Source organism: Triturus cristatus, chromosome 6 (genome assembly GCF_964204655.1).
Source record: "Triturus cristatus chromosome 6, aTriCri1.1, whole genome shotgun sequence".
Taxonomy (NCBI): Eukaryota; Metazoa; Chordata; class Amphibia; order Caudata; family Salamandridae; genus Triturus; species Triturus cristatus.
In genome coordinates, this window is record NC_140589.1 from 42,004,717 (window position 1) to 42,022,524 (window position 17,808).

At 50.0% G+C, this 17,808-nt stretch overlaps 1 protein-coding gene across 2 annotated transcripts in view; it reads right to left on the reverse strand.

Annotated features, from left to right (window-relative positions):
- Positions 1-17,808, reverse strand: part of DAAM2 (dishevelled associated activator of morphogenesis 2) — a 630,299-nt gene that overhangs the window by 129,040 nt on the left and 483,451 nt on the right. For both annotated transcript variants that reach the window (XM_085610233.1, XM_085610232.1), the window contains exon 15: positions 3,546-3,653. In XM_085610233.1, coding sequence (XP_085466359.1) covers positions 3,546-3,653 — 108 coding nt within the window. The remainder of the gene's footprint in view (positions 1-3,545; positions 3,654-17,808) is intronic.

Below are 17,808 nucleotides of genomic sequence, written 5' to 3' on the forward strand. Positions count from 1 at the left end.
GAATTCACCCTAGGTCTCTACACGCTACTCTGGACTGTTCCCCCATCGTTACCCCACACCGCTTTTCATGAAGAGGTTACACACGAGCGGGACAGATCACACTTGGATGTGTAACCAATGTGGAGTTTAACAGTTGCTAAGGAGTAAGCAGGTCTGACCTTAAAAGACTAAGTGCTGCATTAGGGATGTCCCTCTCCATGTCCACCGGTGTTGTTGGAAGGGACATCAATGTGTGTAAATGTGAAAGAGAAGGCAGAGTGTTTAAACTGTAGGAGCTACAAGGCAGCCCTGCTCAGTTAAAAGGGAGCCATGCAGAGCTACAAGGCAGTCCTGCTCAGCTACATGGAAGCTATGAAGAGCTATATGGCAGCCCTGCTCAGCTACAAGGCAGCCCTAAGAGTAACAAGGCAGCCCTGCAGAGCTACAAGGCAGCCCTGCTGAGCTACAAGGCAGCCCTACTCAGTTACAAGGAAGCTATGCAGAGCTACAAGGCAGCCCTACTCAGTTACAAGGAAGCCATGCAGAGCTACAAGGCAGCCCTGCTCAGCTACAAGGCAGCCTTACTGAGCTATAAGGCAGCCCTGCTCAGCTACGAGGCAGCCCTACTGAGCTACAAGGCAGCCCTACTCAGCTACAAGGCAGCCATGATCAGTTACAAGGAAGCCATGCAGAGCTACGAGGCAGCCCTGCAGAGTTAGAAGGCAGTCCTGTAGAGCTAGAAGGGAGCCCTGCTGAGCTACAAGGCAGCCCTACTCAGTTACAAGGCAGCCTTACTGATCTACAAGGCAGCCATGCTCAGTTGCAAGGAAGCCATGCAGAGCTACGAGGCAGCCCTGCTCAGTTACAAGGCAGCACTGCAGAGTTACAAGGCAGCCCTGCAGAGTTACAAGGCAGTCATGTAGAGCTACAAGGCAGCCCTGCTGAGCTACAAGGCAGCCCTGCTGAGCTACAAGGCAGCCCTGCTTAACTACAAGGCAGCCCTGCTAAGCTACAAGGCAGTTCTGCTGAGCCACAAGAAAGCGCTGCTGAGCTGCAAGAAAGCCCTGTTAGGTTACAAAGCAGCCCTGCTCAGCTACAAGGCAGCCCTGCTAAGTTACAAGGCAGCCCTGCTGAGCTACAAGGCAGCCCTACTGAGCTACAAGGCAGCCTTACTGAGCGACAAGGCAGCCCTGCTCCGTTACAAGGCAGCCATGCTCGGGTGCAAGGAAGCCATGCAGAGCTACGAGGCAGCCCTGCTCAGTTACAAGGCAGCCCTGCAGAGTTACAAGGCACCCCTGCAGAGTTACAAGGCAGCCCTGCAGAGTTACAAGGCACCCCTGCAGAGTTACAAGGCAGTCATGTAGAGCTACAAGGGAACCCTGCTAAGTTACAAGGCAGCCCTGCTGAGCTACAAGGCAGTCCTGCTGAGCTACAAGGCAGCCCTACTGAGCTACAAGGCAGCCTTACTGAGCTACACGGCAGCCCTGCCCCGCTACAAGGCAGCCATGCTCAGTTGCAAGGAAGCCCTGCTGAGCTACGAGGCAGCCCTGCTCAGTTACATGGCAGCCCTGCTGAGCTACAAGGCAGCCCTGCTGAGCTACAAGGTAGCCCTGCAGAGTTACAAGGCAGCCCTGCAGAGTTACAAGGCAGTCATGTAGAGCTACAAGGCAGTCATGCAGAGTTACAAGGCAGTCATGTAGAGCTACAAGGCAGCCCTGCTGAGCTACTAGGTAGCCCTGCTGAGCTACAAGGCAATCCTGCTGAGCCACAAGGAAGCCCTGCTGAGGTACAAGGCAGCCCTGCTGAGCTACAAGGCAGCCCTGCTGAGCTACAAGGGAGTCCTGCTGAGGTACAAGGCAGCCCTGCTGAGCTACAAGGCAGTCATGTAGAGCTACAAGGGAACCCTGCTAAGTTACAAGGCAGCCCTGCTGAGCTACAAGGCAGTCCTGCTGAGCTACAAGGCAGCCCTACTGAGCTACAAGGCAGCCTTACTGAGCTACACGGCAGCCCTGCCCCGCTACAAGGCAGCCATGCTCAGTTGCAAGGAAGCCCTGCTGAGCTACGAGGCAGCCCTGCTCAGTTACAAGGCAGCCCTGCTGAGCTACAAGGCAGACCTGCTGAGCTACAAGGTAGCCCTGCAGAGTTACAAGGCAGCCCTGCAGAGTTACAAGGCAGTCGTGTAGAGCTACAAGGCAGTCATGCAGAGTTACAAGGCAGTCATGTAGAGCTACAAGGCAGCCCTGCTGAGCTACTAGGTAGCCCTGCTGAGCTACAAGGCAATCCCGCTGAGCCACAAGGAAGCCCTGCTGAGGTACAAGGCAGCCCTGCTGAGCTACAAGGGAGTCCTGCCTCAGTGAGGCATCTGGTTGTGCTGAGCTGAGACACCGAGGTACTGCTCTGTTTCTGATGAACCTCAGCAATGTGGCCTCTGCCCTGCTCAGCCATATTAGCTGCACCGACGTGCTCTGGCTGTCATTACTGACACTGCTGGACTTCAAGCCCTATTGTTGGCTTCACATATTCAGCATCATTATGACACCCAAAAGCCACTTCGGGTCCTTCACACCCAAAGTTGTGGCGTGCCAGGGATGGCCCTGTGAGCTGCAGGAGAATGAGTGAGCAGCGTGGGCACGGGCACTGTGACTCGGGGTAAGAGGTCCTGTCAATCAGTGCGACTCCTCAGAAATCAACGCGGCAATTAAGGAAAAGACCCGCTTTAGCGCAGCCTACACCTATTGCGACAAACTTCAAGCTATCCACAGCTGTGCATGATCAAACTCAGAATAACCTATCAATAATTGACCAGCGAAAAAAGGTGGGGGGTAAGGTGCTCTTGTTAGACTCAAATAGACCTCAATCCTTCCAGGGCCTACCCCAGCACTATTCTAATAAACATACAAAAAAGACAAAGTTTGAGGTCACATCTAGTTTTAGTGATTGCTGATATTACCACTATGGATGCCTTTTTCAAGACGCCTCTCCAGAGTTACAACCCCTTTATCGCGTCATCGTTTAATCAGCAGAGGGCCATTGTTTTTCCTTTTAAGGGTGAAGAACCTCTGTATGATATTTATTTTGAGATTTGTTGTGGTTACAAAAGAAAAAAGGCCAACATGTTTGGCGACTACAATTTTCTGTGTCGCTTCATCAGGGCCACAACATTTTGTCTTACATCAAGTACATTTTGGCAGATCAAATGGCACAAAAAAGAAAAACAAACGTCCATCAAAAATAGACCAGCAGAAGATAGATGTGAATATAGCCTTAAGTCTTATTTATAGAAAAGTACCAGTAAAAAGTGGCAATACTTATGACAAGGATTTCTTAACTGTGAATGAGTCACTCATGCCCTCAAGGACTGGCACTTAGATAAAAGTCTGAATGCCACAGCACTTCTCACAGATGGGACTTGCGACAACGGCTGCATGGTGACTTCACTCGCACTGATCCTAGGGTCTCCCCAATCAGTCCCCAGAAAACAAGAAATGAATCAGCTCTTATCTATGTTACCCTGGGTTGGTCTACCTGGCCCAAGGACTCCACAGACTTAAAATCGCAATCTGTACCTGGTGTCGCTGATAGGCTGAGAACATTTTCTCGAAATCATCCAAGTCCAGGACTTTGAAGGCCCGGATATCGTCAATTTCATTCCAAATGGTTCCATCGATTCTGTCCTGAAATCCAAGAAAAGGTTCATCAATGCACTGCTGTGAAAACAGGGGAGACACCCCACCACGCACCCCCTCCCAAGGGCCACAGTCCACACAAAAGGCCTGATTTAGATCTCGGCGGACGGGTTACTCCGTCACAACCACTATTCCATCCACCGAAATATAAATCCCATTGTATCCCACCACCCCCAAGCAACCAAACTAACCGCATGTTCATAAGAACTTATATGGGGTGCCAGCAAACACACGATGTAAATTTAAATGAGCGTCAAACCTGGTATTGGGGGGTCCGGTCAAGTTTCTTTGATTTTTGTCTCCGCTTATTTCAGATGAGAATTTGTAATAAGTTGGCGCATTATGGAAGGGCTGATGCCTACATCATTATCTCTGATCGAGAGTCATTTGGATTAGAAACAGAGCCAACGTGGCGTGTTCATCATGTATGTTCTATGCCATATTCTGCATGCTAAGAAGTGCCACAAAGTATTCTCCCACCAGACCCAGATAAGAGGCGAGATTCATAACATTTCGGGTTATAAACAGCCTTGAAGTCTCTACGTCATGTGTTCCGTGTTTCGCAACAGCAGAAATCGCAGGACATGGCGCAATGTTCCTGTTCTTAGAAAAAGTCACCTAAAAACAGAACTCTGGGGTCGACCGGAGAGACCCTCTGTATGCCACACATTGTACAAAGTTTCGTGCGCATTCCAGATGGCCAGGATTTCTTATAGTCCTGGCATGGACCCATCTCTGGACAGCCGGACAGACTCAACTCCTACGTGCACAAGCAAGCATTGCACAACAGTTGAGGCCACTCGTCATACCTGGTGTTTGCCGCCAGGCTGTCAGCGCTCCGCTCCATGTACCGCGCTGAGAGTCTGATGGATTCTTTTAAGAGTTTATTTCAAGGACTAAACCTATGGAAAATGCTGATCCCCTTTTGCAGTAGTGTTTCAGCAGATACCTTTATTGATTCACTTGTCAGCTAATGGTGGGGATGCAGATATTTAACTTTTTGGGGATGGTCGGCTTTACAGGTAAATCAGTTGAGTATGTACCAAAGGTGCGTCAACTTAAAGCCCACGGTGACCATCCCCCGATACCATGTGGGCTTGGAAGCCGGCGGGGCACCCTTCAGCAGTGGTTTTATGAACATGTTGGGGAGCAAACATTTTTCGAAAATCGTCCAATTCTCTAAAGTGGATGGCACTAGTATCTCAGGGCAGAGCTCTCAATGGCAATCTACGCTCTCCTCTTCTGGAAGAGCAACGGAGGTTGTAGGCTCTTCGGATGCCAGAAGGTCTCGTCGCCACATGAGGTCACTTCTACTGATCTTTGCCTCTTTCCCCGTCAGAAATGACTAGGTTCTGAAAGACGGACAAGAGCAAGGGTTGTCAAATGGAGAGGCGAGAGAAGGATCGACGAGGGGCACTGCCCTTCCATATGGGCTGGTCAAGTCAAGGACACAAAAACATGACTTGAGCAATTCTGGGAAAACTAAGGGGTCATAAAGTGTAGTTGACTTAGATTTGTTATCATTTCATGCTAAAAGTTGCTGGATTGATGAGATAGGAGGGAATAGCTACAAGCAACACCTACTCTTTTTTGCTCTCACAATTGCCAAACACGATTTCGCTCATCTATAGAAAGGAACTTCCCCACCAACAATAGGGAAATGGAGAAAGGGCCTAGACAACTGCATGGGTGCGGAAATAGCAGTCTTCCAAGCGTGGGGTTGCCCTCAAAAGCACAGAAAAATTTGGTCTTGATGGGCTACATACAGGGGCATAGACCTTCGCCCTCTTCCTTCGCAAACCTCATAAACATCTGCTTTCACGGGATGTTAGAGGCCATACTATATGACATGGTGTTTTCTCTCTCTGGACATGTATTTGTTTCTAAAAATGTTCGCCAGTGTGGGTGGGGTGGAATGTCTGCGTAAAGTTTTGGTTTTCACATTTGTTATATATACAAAATGTACCCAGTGATATTTCCATACTTGGTAATTTGTCATTATCCTGTCTCAAAATGGTATATGTCGGGCGATTGCCCATGTGGTACTGTAAAAACTCAATAAAATATATATATATATTTTTTAAAGTTGCTGGATCAGCCACCCTCCTCTAAATGTGCAGTTTTTGTTCGGTGGCAAAAATAGTCTGGTGGAGGTAGACATGCGCCACCTTCGATTTATCTTCCATCTCGTAGCCTTGTGGAGAATGTCTTCAGATACAAATAGAGCAATTCTTGCTAGAAGAGTCAGCGAGGAGTCAATCCTCGCGTTGACTGGTCTGAGAGATTGGGATGTTCCAGCCACAACTCAGTATCTTTGTGAACTGCTGCAACGAGGGCCAGGGAGTCCAGTCTTAACACTCCAACTGTTTACGTGTCATCCATCTATTGAACCTACTTTGATGTGAGCTCTTCCTCTCCGTGCAGAACGTGTATTAATCCAGGATTTAAAAGGCGGCTTTTCAATAAAAAATAAAGTAATCCGGGCGACCACAACACAAAGGCGATGATGATCTTTGATCCCAGTTTTCCGCATTGCTAAAGTTCCAGTGCTTAGTTTAATTGGACGCATGTCTTGGAACGAGCGAGTGGATCCAACTCGTAATTGAGTAAACTGAAAACACAAGAGCTTGTAATCCTAGTTTCAGTAGGATGAGGATATCTTTAATGGGTTTTATCCCAGAATCTTGGACATTGTGCTTCCCACATGAACATCCCGCATTGATGTGGTTAGCGGTGTCACCGACTGCCCGCTGGAGGGACATTCTGTGACTTTGTCTTCTGCGATAAGACATACTATCTGTGTGGACAAATTGTGTCTCGCATACTCATGTGTTTGGAATTTTGTTTGGCATTGTAATCGGGTTATATAAAATTAACAAATGCCTTTCTAGCCCGTAACCGGCTTGGAACAGTCCTTGATAGCGCACAGCATCAGGCACTGACGCTGAATGTGCTGGGCCATCGCCAAGCATCAAGCGTCGGGTTAGAGAGCGCCTTGCTATCTCAGAGCATCATGCACTTACCATGACACATGACTTGGAGAGCATCTTGCTATCTCAGAGCATCATGCGCTTATCAAGACACATACCTTGGAGAGCGCCTCGCTACATCAGAGCATCATGTGCTTACCATGACACATACCTTGGAGATTGCCTTGTCTCCGATCATCATGCACTTACCAAGACGCATTCCTTGGAGAGCATCTTGCTATCTCAGAGCATCATGGGCTTTCCATTACACATACGTTAGAGAGTATTTTGCTATCTCAGAGCACCATGTGCTTACCATGACACATACTTTGGAGAGTGCCTTGCTATCTCTGAACACTATGCGCTTATCATGACACATACCTTGGAGATCGCCTGCCATTCTCAGACTACCATGCGCTTACCATGACACATACCTTGGAGAGCGCGTTGCTATCTCAGACTATCATGAGTTTACCAAGACACATACCTTGGAGAGCACCTTGCTATCTCAGAGCATCATGCACTTACCAAGACACATACCTTGGACAGCGCTTTGACTCAGATCATCATGGGCTTACCAAGACACATACCTTGGAGAGCACTTTGTCTCAGATCATCATGCGCTTACCAAGACACATACCTTGGAGAGCACCTTGCTATCTCAGAGCATCATGCGCTTACCAAGACACATACCTTGGAGAGCACCTTGCTATCTCAGATCATCATGCGCTTACCAAGACACATACCTTGGAGAACATCTTGCTATCTCAGAGCGTCATGAACTTACCAAGACACATACCTTGGGGTGCATCTTGCTATCTCAGCTCACCATGTGCTTATCATGACATATACCTTAGAGATCGCCTTGCTATCTCAGCGCATCATGTGCTTACCAAGCCACATTCCTTGGAGAGCATGTTGATATATCAGACTATCATGCACTTATCAAGACACACACCTTGTAGAGCACGTTGCTATCTCAGAGCATCATGTGCTTCCAAGACACATACCTTGGAAAGTGCCTTGTCTCAGATCATCATGTGCTTACAAAGACACATACCTTGTAGAGCGCATTGCTATCTCAGAGCATAATGCGCTTACAAAGACATATACCTTGGAGAGTGCCTTGTCTCAGATCATGATGCGCTTACCAAGACGCATTCTTTGGAGAGTGTTGCTATCTCAGAACATCATGCGCTTATCATGACACATACCCTAGAGAGCGCCTTGCTATCTCAGAGCATCAGTCGATTACCAAGACACATTCCTTGGAGAGCGCCCTGCTATCACAGAACATCATGCGCTTACAAAGACACATACCTTGTAGAGCGCATTGCTATCTCAGAGCATCATGAGCTTACCAAGACACATACCTTGTAGAGCGCATTGCTATCTCAGAGCATCATTCGCTTACAAAGACATATACCTTGGAGAGGGCCTTGTCTCAGATCATCATGCGCTTACCAAGACACATACCTTGTAGAGCGCATTGCTATCTCAGAACATCATGCGCTTATCATGACACATACCCTAGAGAGCACCTTGCTATCTCAGAGCATCATTCGTTTACCAAGACACATACCTTGGAGAGCGCCTTGCTATCACAGAGCATCATGCGCTTAACAAGACATATACCTTGGAGAGTGCCTTGTCTCAGATCATCATGCGCTTACCAAGACACATACCTTGTAGAGCGCATTGCTATCTCAGAACATCATGCGCTTATCATGACACATACCCTAGAGAGCACCTTGCTATCTCAAAGCATCATTCGATTACCATGACACATACCTTGGAGAGCGCCTTGCTATCTCGGAATATCATGTGCTTACCATGACACATATCCTGGAGAGCGCCTTGCTATCTCGGAATATCATGTGCTTACCATGACACATACTCTGGAGAGCGCCTTGCTATCAGAGTATCATTCGATTACCATGACACATACCTTGGAGAGCGTCTTGCTATCACGGAATATCATGTGCTTACCATGACACATACTCTGGAGAGCGCCTTGCTATCTCAGAGCATCATTCGATTACCATGACACATACCTTGGAGAGCGCCTTGCTATCACAGAGCATCATGCGCTTACAAAGACATATACCTTGGAGAGTGCCTTGTCTCAGATCATCATGCGCTTACCAAGACACATACCTTGTAGAGCGCATTGCTATCTCAGAACATCATGCGCTTATCATGACACATACCCTAGAGAGCACCTTGCTATCTCAGAGCATCATTCGATTACCATGACACATACCTTGGAGAGCGCCTTGCTATCTCGGAATATCATGTGCTTACCATGACACATATCCTGGAGAGCGCCTTGCTATCTCGGAATATCATGTGCTTACCATGACACATACTCTGGAGAGCGCCTTGCTATCTCAGAGCATCATTCGATTACCATGACACATACCTTGGAGAGCGTCTTGCTATCTCGGAATATCATGTGCTTACCATGACACATATCCTGGAGAGCGCCTTGCTATCTCGGAATATCATGTGCTTACCATGACACATACTCTGGAGAGCGCCTTGCTATCTCAGAGCATCATTCGATTACCATGACACATACCTTGGAGAGCGTCTTGCTATCTCGGAACATCATGCGCTTATCATGACACATACCCTAGAGAGCACCTTGCTATCTCAGAGCATCATTCGTTTACCAAGACACATACCTTGGAGAGCGCCTTGCTATCACAGAGCATCATGCGCTTACGAAGACATATACCTTGGAGAGTGCCTTGTCTCAGATCATCATGCGCTTACCAAGACACATACCTTGTAGAGCGCATTGCTATCTCAGAACATCATGCGCTTATCATGACACATACCCTAGAGAGCACCTTGCTATCTCAGAGCATCATTCGATTACCATGACACATACCTTGGAGAGCGCCTTGCTATCTCGGAATATCATGTGCTTACCATGACACATATCCTGGAAAGCGCCTTGCTATCTCGGAATATCATTCGATTACCATGACACATACCTTGGAGAGCGTCTTGCTATCTCGGAATATCATGTGCTTACCATGACACATACTCTGGAGAGCGCCTTGCTATCTCAGAGCATCATTTGATTACCATGACACATACCTTGGAGAGCGCCTTGCTTTCTCGGAATATCATGTGCTTACCATGACACATACTCTGGAGAGCGCCTTGCTATCTCAGAGCATCATTCGATTACCAAGACACATGCCCTGGAGAGAGCGTTGTCTCAGATCGTCATGAGCTGGTCTTGAAAGTGTCTTAGTCTCCTGCAGCATCAAGCCTTACCTTGGGGAGCGCCTTGTTATCTCTAAAGAACAAATCTTTTCCCCACGGAGAGAAGAAAGTACTTTTTGTTAATGCACATCTGGGCATCCCTCAGTCGCACAACTGTCCTACTGTTTGCAGCAGTGCGGCACATACTATGTCAATGCCTAAAAGGTCCTAAAGTTGCACCAACCATAGGAGTAAGTCTCCAGTTGGAGCACTGGAGTCAGGCCCTGTGTGCAAACATCTCTAGTCACATGACGCCCGGCCTTGCACAGACAGTGTACCCGGAAGCAGCAGCGCGGCTGCAAAGTGTCCTGATTTCACCCCATTGGGCTTAGCTGTAGTGAACCCGGTGTGTGCCTGCAGACACTGTTTGCGACACACACGGGTGGTGGAGAGTGATGGAGCTGGCAGGAGGGGCGCCTCCTCTTTCAGTGACGGAGGCAAATTAAGGTTCTGTATAGAAAGCCTGAAAGTGCCGAAGAGCACACAGTGTAGATGACAGGGTCAGAAAGTGGTGAATCTAGGGAGACGGGCTCTGACTTCGGACTAGGGGGTTCCTAATGCTTGGCTGGCACTATTGGCATTATCGAATCCGTGCCAGAGAGGGTTGGGGCTAAAATCAGCCTCAATCAATAATTCAAGAATCTTTAAAGCGCTGCAACTCACCTGTGAGGGTCTCGAGGCGCTGGATGAGACATCAGGCAGATAATACCTGTAATTGATTTTAGAAAGATCTCTAGAAACAGCGGCCCTCATCCTCCTAGACCTCTCCGCGGCATTCGACACTGTCTGCCACCGCACCCTAGTACAGCGCCTCAGCAACATCGGAATCCAGGACAAGGCGCTGGAATGGATCATCTCCTTCCTCGACGGAAGAACTCAGAGAGTCCGCCTACCACCGTACAAGTCAGTGGCCTCCGAAGTCATCTGCGGCGTCCCTCAAGGATCCTCTCTGAGCCCCACCCTCTTCAACGTCTACATGAGCCCCCTCGCGGCCATCGCACGCCAACACAACCTCAGCATAATCTCCTACGCCGACGACACCCAGCTGATCCTCTCCCTGACCAACGACCCCGCCACCGCCAGAGCCAACCTACACAAAGGGATGAAAGAGGTAGCCGAGTGGATGACGACCAGCCGCCTGAAACTGAACTCTGACAAGACGGAGGTCCTCATCCTGGGCTCTTCACCCTCCGCCTGGGACGACTCCTGGTGGCCTCCCGCCCTGGGCACCGCACCCAAACCGACAGACCATGCACGCAACCTGGGCTTCATCCTGGACTCCTCCCTCTCCATGACCAGGCAAGTCAACAACGTCTCCTCGGCGTGCTTCAACATCCTACGCATGCTACGGAAGATCTTCTGGTGGATCCCCACCGAGACCAGGAAGACCGTCACCCAGGCCCTCGTCACCAGCCGACTGGACTACGGCAACGCCCTCTACGCCGGTACCACCGCCAAGCTCCAGAAGAGACTCCAGCGGATCCAGAACGCCTCAGCCAGACTCATCCTCGACATCCCACGAACCAGCCACATCTCCGGACATCTGAGAGACCTTCACTGGCTCCCCGTCAACAAAAGAATCACCTTCCGCCTCCTCACCCACGCACACAAAGCCCTACACGACCAAGGCCCGAGCTACCTCAACAGCCGGATCAACTTCTACGCTCCCAAACGCCACCTCCGATCAGCCAACCACGCCCTCGCCGCCGTCCCCCGCATCCGAAGAGCGACTACAGGAGGAAGGTCCTTCTCCTACCTGGCCGCCAAGACCTGGAACTCCCTCCCGGCCGACCTGCGCCTGACCCAAGACCACCTCTCCTTCAGGAAGAAGCTGAAGACCTGGCTGTTCGAGCAGTAGCGGCACCCCCCCTCCCCCAGCGCCTTGAGACCCTACGGGTATGTAGCGCGCTCTATAAGTGTCACTGATTGATTGATTGATCTATTAAAAGCCCCGGAGACACCCGAGAGGACATCATGGTGACCTGCATGTCCAGCCCGCCAGGACACACTTGGCATTACCATCCTCTGTGCACCACAGTCCACCCGGCACCAGGAGAACATACCAGCTGGTGTCACTCCGACCGGCTAACATACCAGGCACTTTAACAAGCCCCTCCCACCAAGTGCGCTCAGTTATAGTAGGTGCCTTTACGCGTCCCCACTCATCCACGCGCCATCCACACACTAACGAATGTAGGGGCTTTTCATTGGCTAGTTGGGCAGTGAGTGATTTCCAGGGCGTGTCGGAGGTGGGCCCTCCTGTTTACCACTACTGTCCCTATAATGCTGCTTAGTGGACAGCCAGGTTATGTTACGTTATTAATTAGTGCTTCTATAGCGCATATTCTGCCGTGTGTGTCTTCATGGCGCTGTGGCACGCCAGCGACATTCCAGCAAGATTCTGAGATGTCCACGGCAGACCCGAGTCTGATTCGATTTGTGCTGATGTAGCCTAGGTACCCCCAGGAACTGGAGGACTGGAGCCCGCTCAGTAGAGTGACATTTATCCCAGGGCCATTGTCTTCATTTACAGGTAGGAAAGGAGGGGGCCAACACAAAAAACAGAGGCGCCAAGCGCCCACTGGACCTGACAAACCATGCAGGCGCTACAGGCAGTCCGCTCCAACGATGCGGCTAAAGTGTTCTTATCTCTGCCCTTTATTCATCCAATTATGCATTTCGTTAATAATCACCTACAGTGCTGCTAGACCAAGCGACTTTAGTGCACTTTACACAGCACCATAGACCGTGCACTAGTTACGGCACAGAGAGGCGTCACACGAGGAAGGACGGCTTCACAGGGACAACCAGCAGGACAGACCAGGCGTCGCCTCGCAGTGTCAGGAGAGGGAGGTCTGAGGGTATCGAAGATAGGGGGGGGGGGGAGCGTTGTGAAGAGTACTTTGGGCATCTCAAAAATGATTCCAAGCACTTTAAACGCTGGAGACAGGTGAGAGGAGCACTGATAACCGCATCACCTTAAAGCAGACAGCTCTGTGCGCCCTGTGAAGGCCGGCGCCCTGTGCCTCGGCCCTGCTCGACCTTGCCAAGAGCCGGCCCTGGCAGATGTTTCTGCTGCAATAAACACGCTCTCTGAAGCGCTCCGCTGCTGCACGGATCTATGTAAAATACCTGAAATAAAATAAATGCTTGAGAGGTGGAACACATCCCACATGTAATAACGAGGCTGCGTACCTCATCTCTCTAGGCTTCTATTCAAAGTTGGCTCTGTGACCTTGACTTTGACCCCGCACTACTTTGTGGCTGAGCAGAGAGGCCTGCCTGCGGAGAGACACATCCCTTCTCTAACTAGAAGTGACACTTGACGACAGAGCACGTGCCCACCATGGGATTCTCACCTCGGGGCGAACCATTCTTAAGAAACAAGGGGTGTTTTCGCAGCCCTTGGACGCAGCGAAAGAGAAACATTGCCCGTGAGCCCCCTGGCCCGCACGCGCGCGCTCTGTTGCTCTTTCCAGCATGTGGGGGGCTCTTGGCTGTGGCCTGCAAGTGGTGCTCATTTACTGCAGGCGGGGGGTCCACAGCCAGGGACCCTTCAATCAAGAGGCCTTGGCGCGGCCTCGCCTTGGCCCCTCCTCCCCTGCCAGCGGGCCGCCAGTAGGCAGCTACTGGGCTCAACATCTGTGCAGAGAGTCCAGTGGTTTGCAGAGGTAAAAGCATCTCAACAAGCTCAGGCAAACCCAACAGTTCTGGCGGCGGCTGCTACCCTTTGGTCTTTGCCAGCTCATATTTTGTCAGTGAACGGTTTTATGTAGTGCTTAACTTGAGCTGGTGGTTGCCAGCGGGGGCCACCAGTACTTATTTTTTGGGACCCGCACTTATTTTTCTGCATCAGATATTTACCAAGTGCAAGAGACGGAAAACACACAGATGGGAAAGAAGGAGGAAGAGAAAGGTGGAAAAAACATGACGAGGAAAGAAGGCAGGAACCTGCAAGTGATGAAGGGGCAGGAGGTGTCTGGCAGTGGATTAAGATGCCCAGAGGTGGTTCAAGACCGCCAGTCTTGGTCCTGCGCACTCCGACATCGAATTGCATCGGTCGTGACGTGGGCGTCAGAGCAGAGCTACAGGCGCCGGAACTCTTTATTTTACAAAGTAAGCACTTTAAGTATGAAGACACAGGAGCCAACCGGCAGCAGCGTGGCGGAGTCTGCTTGGAACTCTTAAAAGTAAAACAAGCATTGTGTCAAATCCAAAATATATAAAAGTGATTTTAATGTAAAAGCACACTTTGCACCAGTAGTCCCTGGCACTGGAGGGGACTACTTATTGTGCAGATGTGTACATTGTGCAAGAGCGGACTGCCGTCACTCACAGTCAGGCAAGCCAATGGATGACGTGGGCGGACCCTCAGCCCCATGCTGTGCGCTGTGATGAGTGGAAGCAAAGCGCGAATGACAACACAGCGGACCAATGGGTTAAGAGGGCATACTGAAGCTCCTGTAAGCATTTTAAAAAAAAATTAAAACAAAAGGTTTTGGCTGACACAGACCTAAAAATAATAGTAAAATGTCCTGGCTGAAACATTGCTTTTATAGATCTAACAAATGTGTTTCTCGGCCCACTTTTGAGAATTGTGCTCCTTTTTCAGGTAACCGGAGCGTGTGCAGATTAACAAACTGTGAATAATCGTTCTCTTTATATTAATCTGTACATTGAGCATATAGTGGCATGAGGCAGTAGATATATACATTAGAGTGTCAGCAGCTTAATGATTCGTGCTCATGCTGAGCACACGGGTTTCTTTTGGAAAATTTAAAACTTTGCGTTTCTTTTGTTGCAGCTTCCCTGCCACAATTAATACCCCAATTAATCTATATTTGCCTTTCCACAATGCCCAGTGACCTCATCCGAAAGAAGACATGATTTGTGTTGGATAAAAGAATATTGCCTGCTCTGCATTGGTGTGTGGATAGCTGCTGGCAGCGCGCCACCTGGTGGCAAGTGTGTGCACCTGCTTGTGTGCTCTCAAAGGCCTCCCCCACCTCCTCAGCACAGGTCCACGCTCTGTGCACCCGGACCTCTTAAGAGGCGCGGCGCCTCTGGCTTCTGCTGTATCTGGAGGCTGAAGAAGCCCACAGGTCACACAGCGTTGTTTGTCCATCAGCAGCAGAGAGTGGTACCCACCCAGCGTCTCGCGCGGCAGCTGCCTGTTGCCTAGCAGCGGATGAGGCTGCTACTATATACTCTAAGCTGCTTCATGCACTGCTAGTGCAGTCTTCATCACGCCTCAGCCCTCCCTGTCACTCCTCCTCAGACCCTACTTCAGCCTGGCACACTGTGTTTGGCTTCTTCTGAAAATCTTTGTGGCCACGCCTGCCAACGTCAGGGATCTACCGTGGGGCGTCAGCTAAGAGCCCAGACCCTTCTTCCGTCAGCACACTGTGTGTGTGGCTTCTTCTGAGCATCTCGGACGCTGCTCTGCCAATGTCGAGTGTCTGCTGAGGGGCGGCCTGGGCACAGGAAGGGCATGACAGTTCAGATGGTGCTCCAGTGGGCCGCAGTCTCCCCACGCACGCCTGCTCAGCTGAGCAGAACTTTCCTACTCACTAAATGATGACTTTTGCTTCCAAGAGGGGAAACCACAGGATTTGTACCACACAACGAAGAACGGAAACAAAGGCTACTCTCCACAGGAGCAGGTAACACATGGCCTGTAAATGGACCTCTCCCTACTGAACAGGCAACCTACAACTAAAGAAACATTAGCAAAGCCACTAGGCCCGAGCCTTAAAAGACCAAGCTATTGGTTTTGTCAATGCTTGTTTGCACTGCCATTAGCTAACGGTATAATGGCTGCGAGTATGGAAAGATGCAGCGTATTAGGACGCATGCACAGGCATGTGCCACGATGCAAGTGTATGCATGCAAAGGCAAGGGCAGCCATCTTGGAATGTTTTCTATTGAAGAAAAGCTGGCTGCCATCGTGGCGCATATGCGCGCATGAATCCATTGCAAGATGGCCACTGATGTTGACTCATGCGTTGTGATGTATTGGTGAACATGCATCATGTCACAACCTTAGTGAAGGCCCTCCACTGCGAGACAACACGTCATTGAGTTTTTAGTAACTTTAGACCTGTGTAAGCTAGATATGTGTTTTTCTCATTTTTTGGTAAAATCTGCAGATTATGCAGCAGATGATGGACTGTGTGGCAAATAAAAAATTAGGCGGAAAATCAAGCGGCCAGAAAATTGCATAATACCAGTGTCCCTTACTACAGGTTGTCCAGCTGTTTTTAGGTCGAATCTAGCAGCAACGCGCATGCGCTGCTCGCTCTGCGAGGCATGCTGTATTTGGGTATGCACTGGAAGCCCCACCCCCTCTCCGCCCATATTTGTCATTGGCTTGTGTCATTGTCCTTGAAAATGCTAGCTTCTGATTCGTATATAGGCTTGTTAGTCCCGCCTTGATACCGCCTTGCCTGCATTTGTTACCGCCCATAACGACTGGAACTTTTACTTGGCTCGTTACACGGTCTCCGTTATTTAGAGGGTGAGCACTAGTTTTTTTAATGGTCTTTCTTTATTCCGCCGCAGTCCACTTTCACTTTAGCGGCCGCGCTGCTTTATTTAATTAATTTTCAGCGCAGTCCGCATCAGTTCAGTGTACACCGGCAAACAAGCATTTGCAATGCAACAGGTCTCGCATTTATGTGAGTTTGAGCTATTGGCATTGTAAATGACAATGCCTTTTATTTATGTTTTGGTTTTTGAAACATTAATAAAACGCATTGTCATTTACATGTTGCCGTGAACCTGTATGCCAGAGGGGGCCACTGTTGAACTACTTGTTGCCACGAGAGTCAAGACTTGTTACCGTCTTAATCGGCGACCCCATATGCCAGGAGGGGCCGCCACAATGAGGGCGAGTGTAGCAGAGAGGTCTGAGACTCAGCGGAGTGTAAGGCGACAACCCGGTATGCCAGAAGTGGCAGTCAGCACACATATTTCCAGAAGTTCTGGTTGTTACCCAGACAGACGATTGCAGCTGTGACCAGCGAGTCAAGTCTGAAACACCAAGGCCTGCCCCTGACTGAACTCCCAAGGACAGAGAAGGACGCTGCCCGAGATATCGCACCCGCGCTGGGCTCCAATCGGGAGCTAGAGGATCAAGACCCTCCCCCTTTGCGAGGGAAAGAGCGACTTACCTCGTCTATGAGTAGCGGGAGCAATTCCGACTGCTGGCACAAGCTGGCTTGAGGGGGAGAGCCCACTCCTGCCGGGTGCTGCAGTGTGTACAGAGGCAAGCCTGGCTTTGCCGAACAGGATCTGGACTTGTGAGTGCCTGCGGAGCGGGCACTTGCTGCGCCCCTGAACGGTTCCATACCACCAGTGCAGGTAAGACTAGAATTGGGCCTGTGAGGCCCCAGGGGACTCGCTGCTAACAGCGCCGCAACACCATAGACACTTTTGACTAATGCCTGAAGAGTCACGGGGGAACGGCTTATTAGTGATCATTCCCTAGTTGGGGCCACCAGTGAATGGGGAAAAACCCCAACCGCAGTATAAGGAAGAGGGTGGGACAGGGACTTGCCTGACAAGTACTAGGGCCCCGACCTCAAGTGGGTTGTGTTATTGCTTGTGAATGTAGTTATCTTTTGAATGTGTGGAGTTAGAAGTAAAACAATTCTTTTTCCTATAAAAGTAAGTATTGGGCTGAGCACTGATGTATTGTTAATACTGCGTGCACTTTGAGCTATGAGTCATGTTCACTGACCTGTATATACACTTACCCCGAGGGAGCCTTTGACGACTCGACCACAGCTACCACTGAGCGTCAAGTGCAGATGCGGTGCTTGGCCCAGTTGTAGGTCGGCCCTGGGACATCAGGAGTGACAGGCCCCCAACTACTATGGTTGGGGCCCAGTAAC